General features: G+C 45.9%; 1 protein-coding gene across 1 annotated transcript in view; it reads left to right on the plus strand.

Moving 5' to 3' along the window:
* DESI2 (desumoylating isopeptidase 2) overlaps window positions 1–25,336 on the plus strand; it is a 350,188-nt gene that overhangs the window by 135,484 nt on the left and 189,368 nt on the right. The window contains exon 2 of the mRNA XM_069607968.1: window positions 19,493–19,565. Coding sequence (XP_069464069.1) covers window positions 19,493–19,565 — 73 coding nt within the window. The remainder of the gene's footprint in view (window positions 1–19,492; window positions 19,566–25,336) is intronic.

A 25,336-nucleotide genomic window follows, 5' to 3' on the forward strand; every position in this document is an offset into this window, starting at 1 on the left:
CAAAAATGTGTCCTTCCTCTCTTTCTTGCGCAGGGCCTGGCATGCTGCCGTAACCCCACCCATCTTGGCTCCGCATCGCCCATCAGTCCTTTTCTCTGCTCGATTGGGGCTGGACGCACTTGCATCCTCCAAGTTTTTCTTCCCTTTTTTGCTCTCTGGCTCTCGCTAGGGTTCGTTTACTGGTCTGTCTGTCGTTCAAACTAGACTTTCCTGATTGTTCATCGTGTCACCGTCGCTTCGCAAGGGCAGATCCCCATCCTCTTTGTTTAGAGTGTTTGGGTCCAGATCACCGTTGGGACTCCTGTTTTTACTGTGACTCCCTTTCGGTCCGGGCACTTCAACGTTGGTTGGAGCGGTGGGAGGAGGTGTTCCGACGAACTCCTTCACATTTTCAGGCGTTCATCGACGAGAAGAAACGCCCGATAAGTTCTTTACTTTTCAGAGCACCCTGGCCGGGGCATACCTTTCCGGGTCCCTCTCAGGCCTGGAGGGGCGTTGATCGCTCTATCACTGGGGTCCGCCCTGAGGTGCCCTTCGGGCCTTATAGTTCTACCAGAGTTTTCTCCAAGGGTCTCCGTAAGGGGCCTGGGACTACCAGAGTACGCTCCGAGGCCCCTCCTGTGGGAGCTGTTTGTAGACCCAGTTCTACTGAGTCGTGGGGTATCGGAGCTCGCTCTGAGGCCTCTGTCGGCTTCCCTCAAAGATAAGACCGGGGTTCACCCCAAGGCCTTGGCTGGGCTTGTGGTTACCGAACGGATGTTCGAGGCCCGCGCAGATCAGGCTTTTACCGGGCCTGGGTCCGAGGTCCCTCGTTCAGAGGCTAAAGCTACCAACAGTTCTGAGAGGCCGGTCAAGGCTTTGTCGGTGAAAGCTGTTGCTCACCGTTGCCACTCTTGTGGTGACACTAGACCTGTTGAGGGGGCAAAGAAGCAAAGTTCTTCTTTTACCAGCACAGCCAAGGTCCTTCTTTCGAAGGCTCAGTTGGCAGTTGGTATGTCACAAAAACATTCCAGGCCTCATAGTACCGGCTCTGCCGAGGTTCCTTATGTTAAGGCTAAGATTAAGACCCCTGATCCATCGACAGGGATCTCTGCCTCACTACCTCACGTGCCGCAGTTCCCCTCAGATGAGGACAAAATGGCGCCCGTTACTGCCACGACGGCTGCAGCCATTTTAGATTACTACGCCATCGGCCTCTGGTGTAGGGCTTGGTCCCTTGGGTGAACCTAAGGTGCCTTGTGCGCATCCTTATCGGCCTGTTTATGATTGGAATGCCCGGATGCTTCTTCCGCACAATGTTTTGTTGCCCGCAGGGGCAGCACCTTTGATCTATGTGGATACGTCGGTGGAGGGGCCGGTGTGGCACCCTTCCCCGCTACGTCCTTGGATTTGACCACCTCATGGGAGGCCTCCTCAGGTTCCGAAACAGTCTCCGGAGGACGCCTTTTTCGGTAAATTTCAAGTGCTTATGCGCACCGACCACATGAGGGAATATTTCAAAGGGCTTTTCAGGGAGATATGTCCACCCATGCCTTTGGCTCCACCCGTTCCTCCGGTGGTTCTGCCAGGGCCTCCCTTGCCCGTGGTGCGTCCCGCAGCTCTTCCGCCTTTGCCTCCATTGTCCCCAGTGGACAAGGCAGTGCCTGACACGGTTCAGCAGGATCCTGACCTGTGAGATGACCCTCAAGGCGATCAGGACAACAAGGACCTTCCCCGCTCTATCAGAGCTTTTCATGACCGGGTACTGGACATGATGAGTTTCTTAGATGTTCCGGTGCCCGAGGCACCCACTCCGCAGGAGGGCGTGCTTTCTGGGGTGTTCACCCTGTCTCCCTTGGAGCGTACCGGCCTGTTCCTGCAGAAGGATGTTCTGGCTGAGGTCCGAAGAGTCTGGGAAAAGCCACACTCGGGACTTTTTGTCAATAAGAAGATTGACGAGAGATACAGGCTACATTCTTTGGAAGAGGTGGCCCTGTCGTCTTGTCTGCCTTCCTCCTCCAAAGTGGTGGCTGCGGCCACTTTGCAATCCAGACCTGCAGCATCCTCTTCCACGACGGCTACTCGGGTCGTGGGTAAGGAGGACAAGCTCCTTGACTCCCTAGGGAGGACAATCTTTGCCAACTCGGCTTGGCAGCTTAGGCAGGCCAATGCTGAGTTGATATTAGCGGGGGCTAATATGCGGATGTGGAAAGGTCTGTCGGAGTTTGAGGAGCACATGCCGGTCGAGAAATTGAAAGACTTCAAGGGTGGCCTATCCGATGCCAGGGTCTTGGCCCAGGATCTCCTGGAGGCTGCGGCTCATCACGTAGACCCCTCGGCTTGGGGCCTTATGCTGGGGGTTGATACCTCACGGCAGGCGTGGCTGCATGCCACTAAATTTTCTAAAGAAGGGCAGGACAAGGTGTTGGAACTTCCGTTCGATGATAAGGAGCTCTTTCATTCTACAACGGATGTAGAGCTCACCAAGACAAAGGATAGCACTCAGACAGCTAAGTCATTGTCTGTCCTGGTTAAGGCTCCTTTCAAGAGACCGTTGTCACAAAGTCGACCCTCCTCTGGCTTTAGGGGCTTTCTCGACCGCAAATCTCGCAGAGTGGATACCCTTGCGGTGAATAACCGCCGTAGGCAACAATGGACGCGGTTTTTCTCCCGCTCTTCAGCCTCCTCCTCAGGTTCAGGTGGCACCGCCACCGATAAACCTACTATATGAGGGATTTCCGCGCTCGCACGAGACCCCGGTGGGAGGACGCATTGCGTCTCATTTGGAGGCGTGGCAGACCATCACAGAAGACAGATGGGTCTTGTTAGTCGCTCGAGCGGGCTTCTGCTTACCTCTACCCCACCCCGCAACTCTCCTTTTCAGCTGTCGGGCTCGCCCTCCCTCAAAGCAGAGGTTCAGAATCTTCTGGACCTCAGAGCTGTGGAACCCGTTCCCCTCGGGGAGCGAGGGGAGGGCTTCTACTCCCGGCTGTTTACGGTGCCCAAACCCAACCAGGCTGGCCTGCGCACCATCCTAGACCTTTCCCAGTTCAATATTTTCCTATCCCAAGAGAAATTCAAGATGATTACGCCCAGCCAGATGCGCTTCTCCTTGCAGACGGGCGACTGGCTCAGCGTCCTGAAGATCCACAACGCTGAGCCAGTCGCATATCCTGAGCCATACATGCATATCCTGATTTGGAACCCACACAGGAGATCTCTGCTTCTCTTTGGGAGAGGAGCACTTCCAGTTTCGAGTGCTTCCTTTTGGCCTCAGCTCGGCGCTGCGTGTCTTTAGAAAGATGATGTCGGTGATTGCGGCCTATCTTCCTCTCCAGGGTATCCATGTGTATCCGTTGTTGGATGACTGCCTCTTACGCAGCCCTTGTCCGCTAGCAGCAGCGGGCAATCTCCAGTCTCTCCTTCAGCTCCAGTTCCATCTTGGGCTGTCGGTGAACTGGCGGAAATCTTCCATGACGGTCTCGCAGGACCTGATTTTCCTGGGTTTTCGCTGGAACACGATCAACTGCAGAGTGTACCTGACCGGGGACAGAATTGCGGATCTGTTAGCCACATGTCAGATGTTTGCGCAGTCGGAGAGCATGTCGGCCTGATGGTTCCAGAGGTTTCTGGGCCTCAGGGCCTTGTGCGTGCTGGCTCTTCCTCTAGCTCGTCTCAAGATGAGACGGACCCAGATGGCTCTTAGGAGTTCCTGGCGTCAGGCTGTGGACCCGGATTCCAAGCGGATAATGATTCCGGATTCCATGAGTGGACCTGGACTGGTGGTCATCTCTCAGCAACCTGTCGGTGGGTGCAGGGTTTCAGGACCCAGCCCCCACGGTGACGATCACAACGGACTCCTCCCTTCTGGGGTGGGGTGCGACGTTAGATCTTCTTCAGGTCTCGGACCTCTGGTCGCCTCAGGATAAGCTCCTGCACATAAATCATTTGGAGCTTCTGGCGATCTTTCTGGCACTCAAGGCGTTCAGACAACAAGGTGGTCCGCATACGCACGGACAATATAGTGTCAATGTATTACATCAACAAGCAAGGGGGAACGAAGTCTCTCCCCCTCCCACCCCTCGTGGACATATCTATCCAGATATGGGAGTGGGCCATGCTTCGTGGTGTCTGGCTGCTTGCAGTACACATCCCAGGCCAGCTGAATGTCACAGCGGATGCCCTCAGCCGGCAGACAGTGGTCAGCTACGAGTGGGAGTTGAAGGCAGAGGTCCTCTCATGGATTTTCTCGCGTTGGGACACACCGGAGGTGGACCTCTTCGCTACGGCGGTAAACAAGAAGCTTCCTCAGTATGCCTCCAGAAGGGGGCTGGGAGCCTCCTCTCTGGGGGATGCTCTCGAGATTCCATGGCACAACATGAGAGCTTACGCCTTCCCGCCTCTGCCTCTAGTTCACCGGGCAATTTGGAAATTGAAGAATTCGGTGAACTGTTCCCTTCTACTCGTAGCCACGTGGTGGCTGGTCAGGTTTTGGTTCTCAGAGCTTCAACACCTATCGGTATATCTGCCGATCAGGTTACCATTAACTCCCTACTTTCTTCAGCAAGGGGGAACAGCAGCTGTGGCACCCCTCCCCTCAATCGCTCAGCTTGGCGGCATGGTTCCTAAGTTTAAGTCTTTAGAGCATCTGAATTTGTCTGCGGATAACATGCGTATTATCCAGGCAGCCAGGAAACCCTCGACCAGATCTCGGTACAAGAGTAAATGGCTCAGGTTCTGTCATTGGTGTTTGGAGAAGAAGTTGGATCCAAGGGTGGCCACGGTTGACACGGTGCTGTCCTTCGTGTCCTCCCTAGCAGAGTCAGGGGTTCATGTTCTGTCATGCAGGACTTCTCTCTCAGCGGTTTCCGCTCATCTTCCTACAGACCAGTGTTCTTATTCCCTTACTAACCCAGTGTTGTAGAGGCATTTTGCTGGCTTGACACGCCTCTACCCTCTGGTTCGTAATCCGCACCCGCCGTGGGACCCAAATGTGGTCCTGACGGCGCTGTGCCATAAACCCTTTAAACCAATGGCTACTGTGGACCTCAAGTACTTGTCCTGGAAAATGTCCTTTTTGGTCGCTGTTACGTCAGCAAGGAGAGTTAGTGAGCTCCAGGCATTGTCGGTGGAGCATCCTTTCTTGGTCTTTCACAAGGACAAGGTAGTCCTTCGGACAAACCCGGCCTTTCTGCCAAAGGTTGTGACCGAATTCCATCTGAATCAGTCGATTTCCCTACCGGTCTTTTTCCGAACCCTGCCTCTGAGGCTGAGAGGGTTCTACACTGTCTTGATGTCCGAAGAGCTCTTAAGTTCTACCTGGACAGGACTTCCGAGCTTAGGAGTTCTTCTCAACTTTTTGTGACCTTCGGTTACCCTCAGGGCAAGCGGGCGTCTAAGGCAACTATTTCTCGGTGGATTGCTGCCTGCATCACAGAGTCTTTCACCATCCAAGGGCTGAAACCTCCTAAGGGTATTCATGCACACCTGGTGCGGTGCAAGGCAGCCGCGGTTGCTTTTAAGAAATATGTCCCCTGGGAGTCCATTGCTAGGGCAGCTACTTGGGCCTCCCCATCTGCTTTCTGTAAGCATTATTGTCTCGACATGAGCTCAAGGGCTGACACTCAGTTTGGTCAGGCTGTGCTGAAGAACCTGTTTCAGTGAGGGGCATTTCCATCCACCCCTAGTTCCTGTAAGGAGTGCTTGGGAATCTCCCATAAGTATGGAGGAAAGGGGACGGGACGTAGGAGTATTACCAGGTTACTCACCGTAGTGACCACCTTACTCCTAGTCCATAGTCCCCTTTCCTCCATACGCCCGCCCGCCGTCCCCTCTAATAAGGTTCCTCTGTTATTGCTAATGGGTCTTTGACCTGGCGATAGAAAAGGACTGATGGGTGATGCGCGGGGCGGAGCCAAGATGGGCAGGGTTACGGCCGCGTGCCGGGCCCCACGCAAGAAAAAGAGGGACACATTTTTGGAAAAAATGTGTATGCTTTTTACAAAGTGCTCCGGTCCCGCCCCATAAGTATGGAGGAAAGGGGACTATGGACTAGGAGTAAGGTGGTCACTACGGTGATTAACCTGGTAATTATGTTACAGTATAAAGAACCTGTGGTACTGTCAGGACTCTTAAATGCATGATTTGTGAAGGGTCCTAAAGTTCGTATTTCCCAAGTGTGGGAGGACATTTAGAAGTTTTCTGGGTGACTCATGCATTCTTAGCTTATGCAGTGATTATGGGTTTATACTTCGGTGCTCTTTTCAAAGGTACGGTTTGCTGATGGTATCCCATCTGATTGGAAAAAACGAACTTGTCAGTTTTTGGTGGCGTTAGCGTTGACTCTTTCGCCGGTGGTGGAGGATCTGTAGAAAGATGTTGGTCATTTTTCGCAAAACAATGGTGATTATAAATGACATGGATCTATATGTTTAATGTCTGTCTGTTGTGTTGATTATTGTCTTTTATTGGAAGGTAGCAGGTTTAGTGCCCATAGGTAGCGGTGGGGTGTTAGACCTGTCAGTTTAGTACTCGTGATTCAAGTTCACTGATGGGATCTCCTGGAGAGTTTTCCTATACATTGTAGTCCTATGTTATGAGTCTTTTACACTTTATAGCTATAAGCAGAGATTTACCAGTTTCTCTGGTCATTGCTTCGTGGAGGACTAATTGTCAGTTACATTGATGCCTTTAAGGCACCATACCAGCGCGGAGCGTGCTGCACGGAGTATGTTGTAAGAGTATAGAGTCTGCAGGAATCCACGGGAGGATGACGGGTGCGGCTGCTGTACTGTTACATGGCGGGAGAGTGTTCGGTGCAATACAGCAGTAAGGAGCCCCTTCTTTCACTATCCGACTGAAATATGTATTTTTAAAGGCCCAAATAGGGTGAAACTTCTGAGCCTGAGCATATGACGCAAGTCTACTCCTGCCCAAACTCTATGCCGCACATGACTTTGTATCTGATTAGGGGAGGAAGAATGGCTCCTATGGCGGCTTCCCCTGCGTTCACGGCTCATGACTTCACGGTTACGTCTACCAATATTAAACTGATTTTTTCAGGGCCCGCAGTGAGAGCATGGTTGACTTGCCGGGAGTTTGACCGTTGCAAGATCTTTCTCTGTTGAGGAGGTGAGTTGCCTTCTGGCTCTGTCTACTCCTCCGGAGCTATTTAATCCTACATGCAATCCGGCTGACGTATTGTCCGATTCTTCTGCATCCTAAGTGGCGAGCCCCTGCCGAGGCTCCCGCATTCATCTCATGATGCCTCTCGAAATTTCAGCTGCTTGTCTTTAACGGTGCTAAATTTTGTATTGAACTGACTGGTTATGGTATTTTAATTATTGCTGGAAGAGGTAAAAACACAGTTTACAGTTTGTGTTCAGCTGAAACTGGATCAACGTGTAACCCACTTATGTGAAGGCTCTGTGGTGAAGAAAATTCACAGCTTTAGTGATCTGAAATCTGACATCGGTCATAGTCCCAGATTCCCTGCTGTCTGATTTAACCACGAGGGAATTTGCTAGATTGGGTGCAATAGCAGGTCTGGGGAACGAGGACCAAGATGTTTTATTCTCTGTTTGCATTTATACTACCATAGCTGACCTGGCTATTGCTTCAAAGAAAAATCAACGCTCTGCGAACGAGGATCAAGCTGTGATACCTTCTCTTGTGTGCATTTTAATAGTTTTTTTTTTTTTATAATGCACACAAGTGAAATCACAGCTTGACCCCTGCTTGATGCCAGTTTAACTGATTTGGCTGTTGCTTGGCCTCATATCATCAAGAAACATCTATGTATGTAAACTAAGAATCAGAAGTGTACAAACAAACCTAAACCTAATAAGGCTTCTTCACCGAAGTTTCTGCAAACATTGCAGGCTAAATTTTATGCGGAGCACCATCCTGTGATGTATCCACTTTTTAATGGAAAAATATCTTCCAAAAGTGTGGAGGCCACTAAACAGGTGGAAGATATAGCCTCCCAAATGACTGTTTCAAAAAAGAAAAAGGGAAAATAGAAGGCTGCACGGTTGAACTCTATAGAAGATACAGCTCCTGCATGGACAGCGTACACTGTTGAAGCAGACTCCTCAAATATTTCCATTTGACAGCTCACTTCTCTTAAATATCGATGCAAGTGCCTTTGGGGTCAAACATAAAACATTGCTCCCCTGCCTAATAGGATTCCACCTTTTTGGAAGGGTCACTTGCTAGGTCAACATTACCCCTACTAAATCTGCTTCATCTCGGCCATTAGTGGCTACTTTGCATAGCTATCAGTCTGCATCAGACTCTACAAGTCTTATTGTGGAAGCTATGTTTCGCTCAGAGGATTGTATTACGTTAAGTAGGCAAGCTGTTCTTCCATTCCTTGAGGGAATTCCTTCCCTTTGGAAAATTGCCTCTAAGGATATTGAGCTTTTGTACTTTGTAGATCCAGTACGTTGAGATATTCTGTAATTAATTATTCCATCTGACATTGTTAGTAATACAGTTCTGGCTTCAGTGGATGAGTTGAGGGCCGGTGGGTTTGATTTGTGGTTCCCTCATACTAGTGGTATAACAAGCCATAGTATTGTCAACCATGTTCAGACAGGAAATAAAGAGCCTGTCTGTCGGATGAACATTACAAGAGAAGCAGGGTCCTCAAATACTAGACAGGTGACTGTTTGTGATATTAATAACACTCATCCGGACTGGGCTTAGCTGCCAGGGTGGTTGTGGGTGCTCCACCAGGCCAGGCTTCCAACAGTGCCTATCCGGGAGGTATAATCTGGAATACTTACGAGAGCAAGCATTTATTATAATGTGCAAATGGGCAAATGTCTTGCTGTCACTGATGTCATCTGGCTCCAAGAGACTTTCTCTATTTCTAGCGTTTGATGGATATTGCTGCCTAAACCAAAATGATGCTCTAACTACTATTGAAAGACTGCAGGGGTTTGTTAACCACTGTTAAAATGTCAGGGGTGCAAAAGGTCCACATTTTTATGGAATCAACAGAGAGCCTATTAGCGGTTCAAATAATTAACTTGGATCTTGGACTTGATATCACCGTAGTGCATATATAATGGACTGAATTCAAAATTCAGTTGGAAACCTTTTTTTTATAGCATCTTGAGATGGTTTTATGTTAATGAAGAGAACATTTTGGGTCGGTAGATGTTTTAATCATGGGGGACTTCAATGATAATTGCATGTGGGAATGTGAGCAACTACCGGGTGCACATGCTGCACTAACAAAATACCAGCTCCAGCAGGTTAGAGGGAAACAATGAATGAATACTTTGAATGACTAGGCCTCCTTCCTCTTGAATGGGAATATTGCTGGGGATCTTGTTGGGAAGTATACCTGGGTTCGGTGGGGGGGGGGGGGCAGTCCAAGGATTGATTTTATATTTGTTACTGAAGAAGGTTATATGCACTTTAAATTATTACCACAGACCTGAGTGATCATATGTGCAATCATGGGGGGGGGGGGGGGGGGGGTGATGATTTGGGGATAATGTTGGTTTTAGTAATGTTAATAATGGTCTCAAGTCAAAGGAATAGGTTGTCCTGGTATCTTAGGGCCATTGAATGCTTCAATGAGTGTATATCATCTCGCTTAGGAGTTCTTCCCACAGATTTTAGGGTTGGCATGTTATTTCCACTGGAGTTTCTGACATTTTTTAATAATTGCATTGCAGCTTTTCTCTCCCTCCCCCCTCCTTCCCCCCCTTTGGGGTTGCCTCTCTTGACTCACTGGTTACGTTCCCGATAGCCAACAATAAAAGTGGGAAAAAGAGAATTTCAATCAGACTTGTGAGGAGGTCTGGGTCTCTAAACTGATGAAAATGGAGTGTATTAGACAGATTAAATAACAATATGAAAATAAGGTTCTACAAATCTCACAGTATCAATATATAGCGGAGAGAAAATGCTTGAAAGTGTGATGAACAAATCTGGTGCCAATTGTTGGAAGCTTATTAAGAACCATGAACATTTCCAACTTATGACCCAGACTAACCCAATAACTGAATCAATGTGGGAGACCCATTTTAAGTCGATATTAGGCAATAAGCATCAAGCCGGGGAGCATTACTGTGTCGGGTAATGCCCCCAGGGCCCATCGTATGTTCGTGCCTTAGTCCACAGGGCATTACCTGACGTGGTAATGTATGCACGCCCCTGCCCCCAGCGAGGCGTTTATATTAGTACCACAGCCCGTTAGATTGGGGTACTAATTGTGTTTTTTTCGTTTGCGAGACGATTGGTGCTTTGCAACCGGGAAAAATATAGCTGCCGCTGATTAGGAAACTTAGTTCGTTCTCCCTTTCCATGGCGGCCATAGTAAACCAAGAAGATGGCTGCCATGGAATGGGAGAAGGGACTACAAGTAGTCTCTTCTCCCATTCCATGGTGGCCATTAAAACAAATGGAAAAAAAGTAAACAAAAAATGGCTGCCATGGAACTGGGAGAAGGGTCTAAGCATAGTACCTTCTCCCTTTCCATGGCGGCCCGACAGGAGAATGAAAAGGAACTGCGAGAGATGCGCACTGTCCCTCGGCAGCTAAGTCCATGTTGGCTGGGTAATGCCCCGCGAGGGCCAATGAGCTTGGTTGTTACAAGCTCATTGATCCTTGCTGGTTACTGATTAGTAGCATTTCTTGTGGGAAATGTGTGGATCCTCTCGTTACCCCCAGCACTTTGTCCTTTGACCTGGAAGATGTTCGGATGGCGATAATGAAAAGTAATAATGCCCAGGTACCGGTGGCCTATGTAATAATAAGATCTTCCAAACTGATCCAGAGTCATCAGCAATTTATTTGTAGGAGTTAATTATCTAGCAGTGTGACAATTCCTGACTACTTGGTACAGTGCGCACTTTGTTAGTGTATGAAAAAGGGAATAAATTAGATCCTGTAACTATCACCCCATAGCCCTATTGGATGTTGATGAAAAAATTTTTAAATCATTGGTACTTGGGATCTTATATCGTGGGCTTAAAATATGAAAATAATGGCTTTGTGCAAAAACAGAGGGTGTTTCACAACCTAGTCCCTGGGGTTCCCGTACTCCGGTGGCCAGGGAAAGGCCATCGCTTTTGGATCCCGACCCTGGTGCTGGACAACTGAGGGAGGATCACCTGGGTATGGGGTTCTCGGAGTTGTGGCGAAGGCCACAAAAATGAGACATGGTATCCCCCTTTTTCCACAACCCATTTAACACATATCCTTGCTTATTTTATGGGAAACAACTCCCATAATTCCTCCCTACTTTGTTGTGACAAAAGTACAGACTGCGCCGAGGAAGATGAGGAATGATGTTAGGATGACCTCCCCTGACTTGCATTGGCCCTGTAATGAGGCCAGGCAGAGTCGGCCACGTAGCTCCTAACAATGTACACCTGCCACTTATTAACCATCCCAGTGAAGGTAAAAGGTGGCGCGCACAGGCACCATTTGAGCAAGGCTGGGTACGAGAAGAAACCGCTTTCTGAAGCTGATGTATATCAGGCTGGGGAAGGTGGAAGGCCAATGGGCTGATTGACAGTTGAGAGGATCAATAGAAAGCCAGGCAAGATTTCCATGCTTTTGGAAGGCCATGAATGGTCGAAGAGCAAAGCCGAGAGAGTGGTGGAAAAAAACCTTCAAATTGCCAGAAAGCGGCTGGTGACCCTCCCGGGTGAACAGCAGGGCTGGGGAGGAGCAGAAGAGGCATTGGTAACGGCCTTGAGCTGCAGGAAAAAGATGAAAGAAATCCAATTAACAGAGCCAGTGAGTTATCGAGGGGAAGCAAAAGTCTGGTTGACGTTAAAGGGAAAGCGACTGTAATTTGAAGGTTGCGCGTGTGCCGATAAAACGCGAATGAAGAGAACAATTGTAGAAAGACAAAGATACAAAGTAGCAGATTGGTCCTGCGAGATGGTCTCTGTGAAATGTTATGAATTTTGAAAGATATTACAAGCTGAGATCAAAGGAAACGGCTGTAAGGAAATAAAGTAGAATAAGAGGAAAGTGACATTTGTGAACTGTGAAATATGCCAAGAGAGCAAAAGTAAAATATAAGAACTTTGGAAAAAGGCCATGAAGGCAAGTGAAAGAAAATAAGAACTAAAATTACCAAGAGGCATTGTTGCTGCAAGAGAAGATTGCGAATTGAAGGATTGTTGAAAGAGAGGTCGAAGTGTTCATGAAGAGGTCTATGTAAATTCTTTGCATTCTCGAAAATCTTCGACAGTGAAAAGATATGAGATAAAACGTGGGATAGGGTACCCCCACAAAGGAGAGACCGGCTCGAGCCCGGCAGAGGGATGCCTGTGCAGAACTGTGAGACATTGAGAATATGTGAACTGAGTATTTATGGCAAGGTGGGCGAAGCCTAAAGAAGTGATTGAACTACAAGAAGTTGAAAGCCTAAAATTGAACTGTTCAAGTGTACCAGTAAGCCAAAGTGTGCAAAACTGACAGAACTGTGCCATTCACCCATCCTTTGTTTTTTTAGACTCTCTAGACCCCGTGGGGTTGAACCTAGGGAAGGGAGTTGGTGTTCAAGCCATTCTGACATTTCCTTTAGGGACACTATTTTCATTTTGTATTCCCTTAACACATTTGTAATTCAAAGAAGCAGGGCAAGGTTAGGTTGTCTTAGTATAGGCCTTTTTATTTTGACCAGACTGACTTGGGTGTATTTGTTATTGTTTAATGGTCGAGAGTACTCTCATTTTAGAGTTGGGGCCAGTTAGGAATTCTACCATCCCAATCAAAAGTGTAAATAAAGGTTTTTGAAACTTGTATCTGTTGTGTCTGTGTCGACTGCTGATACCATGCCTTCCTCAATGCATTTAAAACCTTTCCAGTCTGGTTTTAGGCAAGGGGCTGGGACAACCCTTCCTGGGGCACTCGTGGCCTTGTTGCAACATCTTTAGGCTACTAAGGGCCAGTCTGAGATCCATATAGCTAGCATTGATCTGTCCCTATCCTTTGATACAATTAACCGTGAGCGCTTCTGTTGGAAGTTCAAACAGTGAATATCCACCATTGCTTTTAAGTATTTTGATTTACTGCCATCAAAATTCCACATTAAGGGTCACATTAAATGGGCATGGTGGTCTTTCTAAGCCAACTAAACAAGAGAGGGGTTTAAGGAAAGGTTGTATACTTGCACCTCTTCCATATTTGCCAGGTATAAAACGGAAGACATTTTGTTAAATGCTTAGTTTATTGCTCCCCAGGTATTCAATCTTAAGGTCCCCTGGATTTCCTATGCTGATGTCCTAGTCCTACTTGGTTGTTTGAAAGTGGGCCTACAGAGACTTATTGAAGCTTTTCCTTTATATGCTGTGTGGGTAGGCCTCTGATCTTCGTACCCAAAATGAGGCCCACCTCTTAAGAAGCAAGTTTACATTTCCTATCCGTAAAGCAAGTTTAGGGTACAAACGTCCGGGAGGTGCTAGATGACGCAGTGGAGTCAAACTAACCTGAGTCTCCTCCAACCGCACAAAGGCTTCACATTATATACATTTTGCAATGGTTAACACCCTCCCACATATTTCGTTTTCCATTCCCCCCCCCCCCCCTTCCCCTCAACATGATAGGTCAATCATATTTATTATTTAGGGTATTTATAATTCTAAACAATTACATGACTACATTTTAGATTTTTTGAAGGGCCTTAGGTCTAGTCACCCTAAGTTTCCCAGGGTCATTCAGACGTGGACCCCTTTCTCACTGCTCAGAGAGGCACAGCTCCACCTCACTGAGGATGCCCAACCAGGCTGAAACACGTGTATGGGGTTGCTGTTGGTACTCTTGTTCAGAAAGGAATTGCCATAGCATTTCGGTGCTGTACTGCCCGTGTGGGTGGGACAAAGACTGATGAGCTCACTGTGCCTTTCACAGATGGGAAATATCCATTTGCGTAAGTGTGACTGCAGACTCTAGAGTGGGTACCTTCCCAAACAGGCCATTTTTGCTGTGTTCGTTCTCATAGAGGAGCGCCCATGACTAATTTTTATTTTTTATTTATAATTCTATACAAAAATCTAATCCCCTTCAATTCCCATGCTCTCATTGGATACATGATTTTAACCACCATTCCCTTTCAACTTACATTTGCATTAGCTCATATTTACAGCACACTCTTTTTTGGGGATCCTTCCGTAGTAGGTCATGACATCATCCCTTTGTTTACACATTCACACAACAATCCTAATTTACTACAAGTTTCATCTTTTCGGGAACCTTTTACCCTGGTCGTGATGAATGTGGTTTTACCAAGAATACTTCAATACGAGGAGGTAGAGAGATAAAGTTCCCGTTGAACTGGCGATAAGCATCTAATTGTTCCAGACTTGCTGGCGTCCTCATTTCACGCTAATGTCCAATGACTACCATTTCAGCTCGCATGGCCTCTGACCACATCCTCGTCATTCCTGAGAACCTTATCAAAACCCATAAATCATTTGTCCATTCTGCCCTTAAGCACCTCTTGTACCAGATTTTATTATCTGGCCCCAAGTCAACCCTACCAGGTGTTGGGACTTCCCTGGACACTGAATAGCAAGCTCCCATGTACTTAAAGATTACACCTCCTCTCCACAATAGTACCAGGTTGTAAAACCCTTGCCTGGCCACAGCAGACTATTTGATATTATCCCAGGTGTCTGAATAGTTAGCTGTCTGCCCCAGCCTACAACCTCAGTCAACCCGTTTCCCCGGTCATACAGAATTGATCTCGCCACCCCAGGTTTCTGCAACCTACACAACCCCTAGCTATGAGGGGACTCATTGTATACAGATCTGTGCATTTGTTGCCATGTACCCCCCTTGGTTCCCAACTGTCCCAAACACATCTCCCTGAAGACCCCCATGTATGTATGTATGTATGTATGTATGTATGTATGTATGTATGTATGGCTGTATGTTTGTTCGAATACCGCATCCCCTCAGGGTGGCTTCTCCATCTGCAAATCTCATTTCTCGCATGCACATATGAAGCTCCTCGTTTCCCATCTTTAGGCCTTTCCGTGGCATGCCACGCAACTACATTGTGTTCCTATTACATCAGCATTTTTTTCAAGGGTCCCATCTGCGTGCCAATCTAAAATGTATCTATTTATGCACAGGGTAACACTAATAGTAACACTTATCCCATTCTCATTAACTACTCCAGATGCAAGCTAAAGCGCAGCATCACGTCAACATCGCTGTCCCCAGTCACCAATGTGACGCGCGGAACACAAACCCTTCTTTCCCATTGAGGCCATGCACCAAATTGTGCATAGTTACCTTTTAGGACCCTCCAGACCCACGGGAAGGTAAGACATGGGGTGTTAGCGGCGTTTTTCAGTGGGTTGGCTGAGGGAAATGTCAGAGAATGGTGGGGTTTTTTGCCAAATTTTTGACTTTGTGGGAGATTGTGGGTATTACACTCTGGGTCGATTCGCGTAAGTCAGACCTCTGTGGCTTCCCACGGGAGTCTTCTTTTCGGAAATGCAAGGGGGTGCCCATTTTCCTTGGTGGCTTCGACACCCTAGGCCCAAATCTGTAGGTTGTCCACAAGAGCAAATTCCCTCAAAATCTGCTCTGCCGAAAGACTTGGGGTTACCAGTGGTTTTGCCTTTTCCCTATGCGCCCCGGTAGGTGCACCCACACATGTGAAGTACCGGTTTTGTCGGGACACCTGTGGGAACGCAGGAAGGTAGGACACTTGTTGTGTTTGCTTGGTTTTCATAACGTTTTCGTACATTTGCTGCTGCACTTTGTCACACAACCCTTTAATTTCCCAAATATGGCCTACATTTAGTTGCTGCTTTAGGGACTATACACTTTTGTAACCTGCACAAGTCTCCTGCTCTTCAAAAGGTCTGCCTGTGCTCTTTAAAAAAAAATGTATGCTTGCCATTCCTCACCACATTTGTTTTCCTTACACATGGCAAGTATCTCTGTTTAGGCCGTAAGCATAAAAAAAACCTGTGTACCATGGCTCAGATTTTGGCTTGTGGTATTGCTTGTTTTGTGAAACATTACGAAAAATGTGTGATTTCCCCTAACTGGAATAGTTGGGGGTGGGGGGAGGGGTTTAGCGGGGCATTGTTTTTCTCAAAATTCACGGAAGACATTGCCTTACCGGGCCAACCATGTCCACCACATTCCATTTTTCCCCAAACTATGAAAACTTTCCCTACATAGTTGTTGGCTGATCTGCGCAAATCATCCCTTCCTAAACTTGGAATTTTGTCTACTTTTCAGTAATGTATGCCCTTCTGTCTTCCCATTCAGCTTTCCTACCCTCCTCTTCCATTCTGTCCACGCATGTCCTATTGGGGGGGGGGGGGGGAAGGGCACAATCGCCTACCTCTCGCAAAACGGATAGTAACCATATGAAAAGGTTTCCACTCGACCTGTTTTTGAAAGCCTGGAAAATGGCGAATTCAGCACAGCAAGACATATGTTCCTAGCTCTTACAAGGAAAAAAAACCACAGGCTTCTTTATACATTTTATTGGCATTTTCTGAAGAGGGACCACATTTGGCAGAGATATCTCATGTAACAAAGGTTACAAGGGATTGTATGGCGACATAGCGAAATGCCCAAAAAAAAGCCTTGGCAGTTAAGGGGTTAATAATATTGAACTTGAGGCCCATAGCTGTTGGCACCATCAGTATCATGTCACCCATCATACTGCTCCCAAATCTCCATGTTGTTCTCAAGTACAGTTATAAATTTCAGAATGAGTTGTACAGAACAACAATAAATGGTGTTGTCTAGACTTTGAGAAAACATTTTTTTAAATGAGATATATTCAAAGAATGTCTTCAATTTTTCTTTTCACCGTTCTTATGGAGCCTCTCCAAAGCGTAAACTACCTTAAGTTATTTCTAACAAATAATACCTATAAGAAAATAAAATCCTGGGCAACGGCAGCATATATCGGCTAGTCCGATTTTTTTTTTTTTTTTTTTTTTTAATTTTTTTTTTTTAAATTTTTTTTTTTTAATTTTTATTTATTTTTTTTAAATAAAACTAGAAAGAGTAGATGATTTGGTATATCTGGGGTTTGAACTCCTGTCACGACCTACTAAACAAACCATAGCGGATATGATTAAAGCAAGAGTTTTAGGTTTTCAGGTGAGGCACTTAAGAACGTTTTGGAAAGTTCACTATTCTCTGTCCGCGAATGTTATGTGGGCAAAGTAGTGCCATCTCTACTTTATGGGCTAGCGGCATACCAGTCCGTATATCTGCTCGATCTTACTCCTATAGAGGGTCTGGTGTAGAAACAAGCTTCGTATCTGCCCAAAAACGTTCCGATGGTGGCATTCCGATTTGAATTGGGTCTTGTCTCTATGAATGCTAGGCTTTTATGGAAAAGGTTGCTTCCTTGTTCTACATTTTTGGCTCCCCGCTATTTTCTTTGTTTGCTGCCCTTGGGGAGGAGGTGCAGGGAGTTCAAATTGTTGAGGTGTATGCAACTGCGTTGTCATCATTAGGAATTAATGTGGCTGAAAGCCTGACGGACATGAGATTACTGAAAAGAAAGCATTATTTCCAAGATGACCCATTCCAATCTGTAGGTGCTTATCCAGTCCTGTGTGGTGGTTTTTTTTTGTTTTTTTTGTTTGCATTCTGGGATTTGTAGCTCCACTTTTCCCATTAAAAAAGAGAAAGGTGTGTATTCATGATTGGTGTGACACCTAGGCCCTACTCCAAATATACACTTTTAGAGAACTTCTTATTTGTTCACAAACAATTGGGGGTATTGCCACTGTACTTGCCTTATCCATCTGCTGCTGCCAGAGCTGTTTATATGCGCTTCCCATGTAACCTCTTAAAAACAAGAGATAATCTTCTCCGGTAGAAAAACGACTGTGACAGCTAACTGTAGATTTTGTTCAGCTGAAACAAGAGACCCTGAAGCATTTGATACTGAAGTGTGTGCGTTAAATGAAAAGAGGATTTTACACTTTAAGCGATTTGTACATTCTACTGGTTTTATATAGAGCGAGGTGCTGTGGGAAAGGTTTTTTTAACACTTCTGTGGCTTTTTAATTATAGCACTATTGCACTTTATAAAGTATATTGGACTGTAATAGTGTTACTAGGATTATAATGTTAATGAACTGATGAAAGACTAGGATATATTGTAAATGTCTTAGCTAGCTCATTCTTGTTCATTGTATTCATTGATGGTTAATTTTGGATTTCATTTAGTGAATGTTTATTGAAATATTTGTTTAATGTTTTTCTTTTAAAACCATTTTAATAAGAATAACTTTATTGTGATTTAGTCCAAAATTTGAACTTTACACAAACAGAGCAATAAAGAGAATGTAAATCACATAATATGTCACAGTACATTAGCCGAATATAGTAACCAGTTTAAATGAATAAAATAAAAGGTAGAATAATCGAAATAATGTGAACAAATTAACATAGAATAACATACATTGTTTAAACATACATTAAAACAAATTACTGAAAAGTGATTAATCCGGCAGGAGATTCCTCACATGGGACCAAACTCTAAACAATACAAGCTGAGATGAAATGGAGTTTGTGTTTAAACAGTAGTCCCAAAATGAATCCCCGATAATGGCCTCATATCTGTGCACAAACTTTCCCATCATGCACATGTACAACGGCCCCAATTTGGGGCATAATGTGAGGACATGCCTGGCGGTCTCCAGAGAGGCACTCCTCCCGCAAATGTGACAACCTATCCTTGAGTACTACACCCAAACGTGGACCAATAACAGCAAGGACCTGCAGTTGATTGTTGCGTAGCCTTAACAAAAATTGTCTTACTTTGGGGTCTGGGCACAAGAACAAATGAGGTTATATCCTGCTGTATCTATGAATTACATGGCCTTTCAGGTTTTCCTGGTGTCTGTAATTTTGGCACCAATCCCAGCGATTTTAGCTTGTGTTCAAATGATTTTTTCAAGTGGGCGTATGGTCTAGTTCTCTTCGTGGAGTGGATCCAGCCTTTCTCCAAGAAGAGAGCTTCATTAAGCTGTTTAGAATTACGCCCACGTGGGACTTTTTCTCAAATTACAGACCACTAAGGTAAGCAGTTTGCAGGCAGGGAAAGTACATGCTTTCAAATAGAAAGCACCCCGAGCAGGCAGAGCCATTCCCCCTCAGCGAGGTTAAACTCAGTTCTAGCCTCAGATATTGCTTGGAACAAGAGGGCCCAAGGCCTAATGCTGCCCGCCAATAATGGCCTTCAAGAATGCACAGTAAAAAAATAGGAATGCTCATGTAATTTGTTTTTTTGAGCTGAGCAGCAGCAAGGGGAGGGGTAACGTCCGCAAATACCTTGATCATTTGTGTAAAGTGCATTATGATCTTTATAACGACTATGTAGCTGATGTTGTCTTATACAGTCTCACCAGTCTCAACATGTACCCTCCTAATGTCTGCATTCCAGGTGTGTGTGTGTGCATCTCCAAATAACTGAGTTTCTACTTGAATTCAAAAATCGATGCCTAAATGATTTGAAACGACCACTCTCTCATTTCAGTATTGGATAAATGAATACACTTCAACCCTCGGGATTGGTGTCTTCCATTCAGGAATACAAGTGTATGGCAGAGGTATGTACGAGAAAGAAATGTGTGATGTTCTAATGGGGGTACTCTCTGCACTTTAGTTCTCGTTATATGGTATAATTTGCATAACGTTTATATTACACTGGAGCTTTGGAGATGCAATTATTCTGTCTTATTATGTATGCATGCGCCTTTTCTATTTAAAAAGGCTGCACTCCTAGCCTCGGCTGTCTTCAATGGTGTGCCCTGGTTGCCTCATTTGCAATACCGTCAAAACGAGCTAATTATTTGTTCCTATTGATATGTGAATCACATGAAAAAGGATTGATTTTATTTAAGCCAGTAAAAAAAACTGCCCGAATAAACGCTGCTTATTTTTAACGAAGTCTTTCATTGTTTAGAGGTAAATGCAAATGTTAGTTTAATAGTTAGATTTTGCGAAACACTTGATGTTAAAGAAAAACGTACAAAAGTCTGACTTTTAAATCAATTGCAATTCCAGAGGTAGGCCAGGGATTTCCGCCCTGCAAGCCTTAAAGCATTTCCACCCTTCACCGACTAGACATAATTTCATCATAACGGCCTACGTACCACGCCCCAGACATCTACTGTAAACCTCCAGCAAGTGTATAACCAGATGGTGTGAAGTTGAACATCCTTATCTGTACCTCTGGTGAGGGGGGGGCCCTTGAACCGTTTGCATTTTTAATGACTTGTTTTGTTCACCGATTTGTTTTCTTCTTCCTTGTGGCAGCCTCTCTGTGATTGAGTGGCTGACAAGTGGATCCACCCTAGTGATTCGAAAGTGAGTGGGCCCACAACTGCTTTCATGTTTAAAGTTGGCCTCCGTACATATCTAGTCGAACTGCAGGAGTTGCAGAGAACAGATTGCCTGTTTCCACGGTAAAAGTGAGAATGCTACTGAGGCGAAAAGGCCAGTGAGGAAGCTCAGCTGCCCTGCATCTTGCCAAGAGCAGCCTAACGGCAAAGCTCTGCTAGCGTCTATTGACACTGAACTTCGCCAAACAGAGTGCACTGAAGACTTGGCACTCCCTTCCCCTGATCCATTTGGGCACAGTTCAGTGGAAAGACACAAAGATGTCCTGCTCTCAAATGAAGCCGTGCAGCGTTTCCATGCAGGGATCCGACACAGAAGCAGGAGCATCAGCCACCCACAGCACTGATAACGGACAGCACGAGAGACCTGTTGATGGAAAAGCGCAGCATCAAACACATAATTGTGCCCTAACTTTAATTTTGGGCCAGAATTTAATTTTATAAGAATTGGAGCACTAGGACTGCTCTCCTGCTCAAGTAATCGGATGCTAGTCCAACTGCCAATTCATTCCAATAAGACTATCTCTTACCTGATCAGATACAGGTACGGAGGTCTCCCAGGAGTATTTCCAGTCAAACCTGGTACCCCTTTGGACTCTTGTGACTGGCAGGATTATGGTGTTTGAGCACTATAAAGATTATCAAAATCTGCTTATCTGTAACCTGCACAAATGTCTGCTTGCTTTAACAGAGAAGATGGAGTTCTCTTGACATCTTTGAATGAACATCCTCTTATTGAATGGTTTATAGTATGTTACACTGCATCTTTAAACCAATCTGCTTCCCTCCCAAGAGTTTACCTTGACTGGCCAGACATTGCTACCACCAGGTGCCAAAATGTTCTACAGTAAGCTATGTATTACACCACTCCAGGGCTCAAGTGGATGGAACACACGGGTGGACAGAGTCCCCCACCTTTTTCAGCGGGCACCTTATATGCTAATTTCTGTTGACACCACATTCAATTGGTATGTTAATGTGCCCCTCCACCCCCGCCACTTTTTCTTTTTTTTGGACTTGACCCTGTCCACTACCTAATGCTGCATATACCTGTAAGTGGTCTGCGAGAGATCGGGGGCATTAGTGTTTTTAACAATGTTACTAGAGAATCTGACATGCGCTCTTCTTTTCCTCCCTTAAGCTTGGTATGGGCAGCAAAGAAGGAATTATTTCTAGCTTACATTTGAGAAATCTGGCATCAAAAGCTAAACGGAAGCCTTAAGGCATTTAATGGTTTGGTACCCCACGAGCACCAATCATTTTTTAAAATGACAACAAATGTGGTGTTACCATGGACATTTAGAAACCGAAAACTGCCCTAATAAAAAGCATTATCCCATAGATGTCTAACGTCATGAAAGTACATATGCATCGTAACCAACGTCATGTTATTCCCATGAGAATGTGTTGTTTTCCCACATATGTTGATTTGTTTACTTGGGTGAAATTAATTTGCTGCATAATTTAACCAACGTACCTCTTTCAGTTGGAAAAGGGAATGAATAATGGTTGGCCATCTCAGTTGATAATCTTTCAAATGATTAGGGCCATGGCCAGACCCAGAGCTAGTCGCCATAGATGCACAATTGGGGCTTTTTCTACAATAAGGCTGGATCCTGACTGTTCGAGCCCTATCTTTTTGACTATGTAAGATCAGGCTGAAACATGCCTGCATAGGGATCATAAAAACTGGTGGTTGGTGATTTTACATTGTAAATGTATTCCAAGCAGGGGGGAGCATGGGCTGGCACCCAAGACTATGACTTTGGCAGTTCTGGGTGGATCGGCTTCTGCCTGCTGCTGAGTCAATGGCCGGAAAAGGTTTATATATCCATAAAGATAGATAAATAGTATCCTTGGCCAGACATGCTGTCTCTAAGATTGGCTATCACGCTCCTCCTCCTTCCTTCCTGGCTGGCGAAGACAGCAAAACCTTTTATAACGATCTGTCCTGAGCTGGCGAACGCATCATGCTGTCCTTAGTTTGTCCATCCTTCCAGATCCACAGAAGAGCATGGGTGAAGGCACCCAGCTAACCGGTATGCAGGCAGTAGAGGTGCCTTAGCAGCTTGGGACTCCTGCTCTGGCACCTGTGTCTAAATCTGGGGCCGATCCGGGACCTGTCTGTAAAAGTGAAATGCAAGAGCAGCCATCCACTTTAAGCTACTAGAAAAGATTGTGAGCCCGCTGTGACACTGCATAATGACACAAAAGGATGCCATGCCCCTTTCCCCAGAAACAGTATATTCTTTGGCCTATGAACATTCAGGAATCGAAATGGGGATCTGTTGAGCAGGAGCTCAAATGTGGTCCTGTGTATCTGCTATTCCCCAATAAGCAGGAGCTGCCTCTGGGGACTAAGGAACAAGCATATAGCAAAGCTATATCATTTTGTAAATTTATATATGACCAGCTATAGTGTAAATGTCTTCAAGGTGGGTCCTAACGCTCCTGTAGATGTTTCCCAAAACACCAGAGTTAATGTCACGCAACTGTTTGTATGGCACCACCTGGCCTGAGGAATGGCTCCCAGAGCCTGGCAAGTTCGGACCCAGACCATTGCCAAGCCAAATGCCCAGCATAATCTGCATCTCAGAGGATCACCTATAAGAGTGACTACAAAAGAGTTGAACATCTTGCAGATATTTGTGTTACCCTGCAAAAGCAGAACAAGCAGCATGTGATGCCTGGCTTCTCTGGGGCTGGCCCAGGCCTGCGGCTGGGGCCCCTTTTTATTGCTCATGCACCTATCACTGCTCATACAGTTGTCGCAGTGGTATTCGTTCTATGCTCATTGCAGACACAAATAATTCTCATTAGCAGCCTGGGAGTTGCCCAGAGCCAATGAAAATGCTCGGAACGCGGGCTATATACACAAAGGCAAGCCTAGATTCCGATCACTTTTAAGTGTCGGGTGCTTCCCTTCCCCAGACCCCATTCCGACTCACCTTAGCACCCATGTAGTTTCCTACACGGGTGCTAACAGTGTCTTGTTTTTCCCTCAAACAAAAAAAAAAGAAACTTGGCTTTCCTTTGCGGCACCGGCCCACAGTGTTGTTCCTCAGTCCGTTTCCCTGAAAACAGACTGCGGCTTTTAGTAGCACTTTGTGGCCCGGTAGGGGCTGCGGGGAAGGTACGTTTGTTTTCTTTAAAATGATTTAAAAAAATAATTATACTTTAGCACCTGTGCAGAAAACTACATAGGTGCTAATGGCAATATGCCTCTTGGTCGTGGGCCGACCCTTTCGGTAACTGCACCACCACCCTCGTTAAGGGACCCTTCCTGCGCTCGAAGAGCTGAGCCCCTTTATCCTCCCCTCCAGATCTTCCCTTTCAATTTCTATCCGCCCCGCCACCTCTGCGGATTCCCACTCACTTCCCTTCTCACTGGATCACCCAGATCGGAAAACAACCCAGAGTAATGGGAATGACAGCTCGACTCATTGACTTGGCCCAGCATCAGGTCTGCTCTGAAAGACCCCCCGTTGTTCAACAATTCCCAGAGGTACTTTGTGTTTTTTTTTTTTTTTTTTAATAGATTACCTTTAACATCTGCTCAGCCTCTGTCTGCAGACATTGGCTTCTAGTAGCTATGAGCCAGTTCCTAAACTACTGTTTACGGAGGCAGGTCTGCTCGGCAGACTCCGGGGCCTTGCCAGCTTTAATTTTCCTCACAGCTGTCCTCATTTCTTTCTTAGCCTTGCTAACCATTGGATCATAAGCGTGCTTTGGCAGCAGCCCCACGTTTTTACCTTGCTTTCTTAAGGAGGAAAAGTCTTTTAGGATCCAATTATATTCGACACAAGCAGTGTCCCCTTCCACTGCTGCTTTGTATTTTCCACAAATTGTTTGAATATCTCTTTCCCACCCTTAGTCTGTTCGTAGCCCAGATTATTTCCACCGGATTCATTATTTTCCTGGATTAAGATGACCCCCCCCCCCCCAATCTCCAGCTCAATAGCTACCAAATCATGATCACTCATGAGCTGCTACTCTATTTCTAGGCTTTTCACTTTATAAAGGATATTGCTTGAAACAAAACAATAATCCAGGCAGAATCTCCCCCTACCCCATGTACAGATTCCTGGGATAGCCCACCGTGTCTGCCCATTTAGCATGTGTAAATCCCTAGCCCCGGCTTCAAGAAACCACTCCAGTGCCCTTCCTTCCAACTCAGACTCCAATAGATGGATATTAAGGTCCCCACACACAATCAGACTAACATTCTCCCAGTCAGCCAACACCTGATCCACCATGTTTGTAACTGATCTAACAAAGTTTACTTCTCTGGATGAATTGACCCTCCTGTAGACATTCAATAAAAGGAGGTGTTCCTGCCTACCCCATGCCATCCTTGACCGTTTTAGTACTTTAACGTACAGATTAGGGGATTCCTGATCTACCACCATAAATCCAGCGTCTACTTGTCAATAGTCCTGAAAATGGCCTCCCCATTACCCCCTTTCCAGACGGATTTAAAAAGTTTCATGCCCATCACACGAGGGGGATGACCTGAGCCAGTTCTCCGGTTGGCAAATGATATCCTATTTGCCCAGGGTATTAAGGTTATCTGTAAAGAGTGATCTTAAACACTCTCATGTTCCATGAGCAAATCCAAATGATGGGGCCTTGTTCCTTCAGGTCAGTCTATTTCTTACAGTTGCTGGCCAATACACTAGCCAACCAATCCCAATTTTCAGACTTTCTCCCAGGTCCACCTCTCAGAACAAGAGAGCTATTATCCACAGTGAACTTAAGTTTCTGCAACTCTGTCTCGGAGAAGGTCCCGGATGTGTGTGTGTGTGTGTGTGTGTGTGGGGGGGGGGGAGGAGGAAGTTGGAAATACTTAAATACTTAAATACTTGATGGCTGAGTCGCCTTCACAGGTTTATAGGCCAGAATTACCTCTTTCCTTTGTCTGTCCGCCTCTATTCCTTTGGCTCCTCCTATTTGTTCTTGCCACCCCCCAGCCTTTTTCC

Source organism: Ambystoma mexicanum, chromosome 4q (assembly GCF_040938575.1).
Source record: "Ambystoma mexicanum isolate Mex_15411 chromosome 4q, UKY_AmexF1_1, whole genome shotgun sequence".
Lineage (NCBI taxonomy): Eukaryota > Metazoa > Chordata > Amphibia > Caudata > Ambystomatidae > Ambystoma > Ambystoma mexicanum.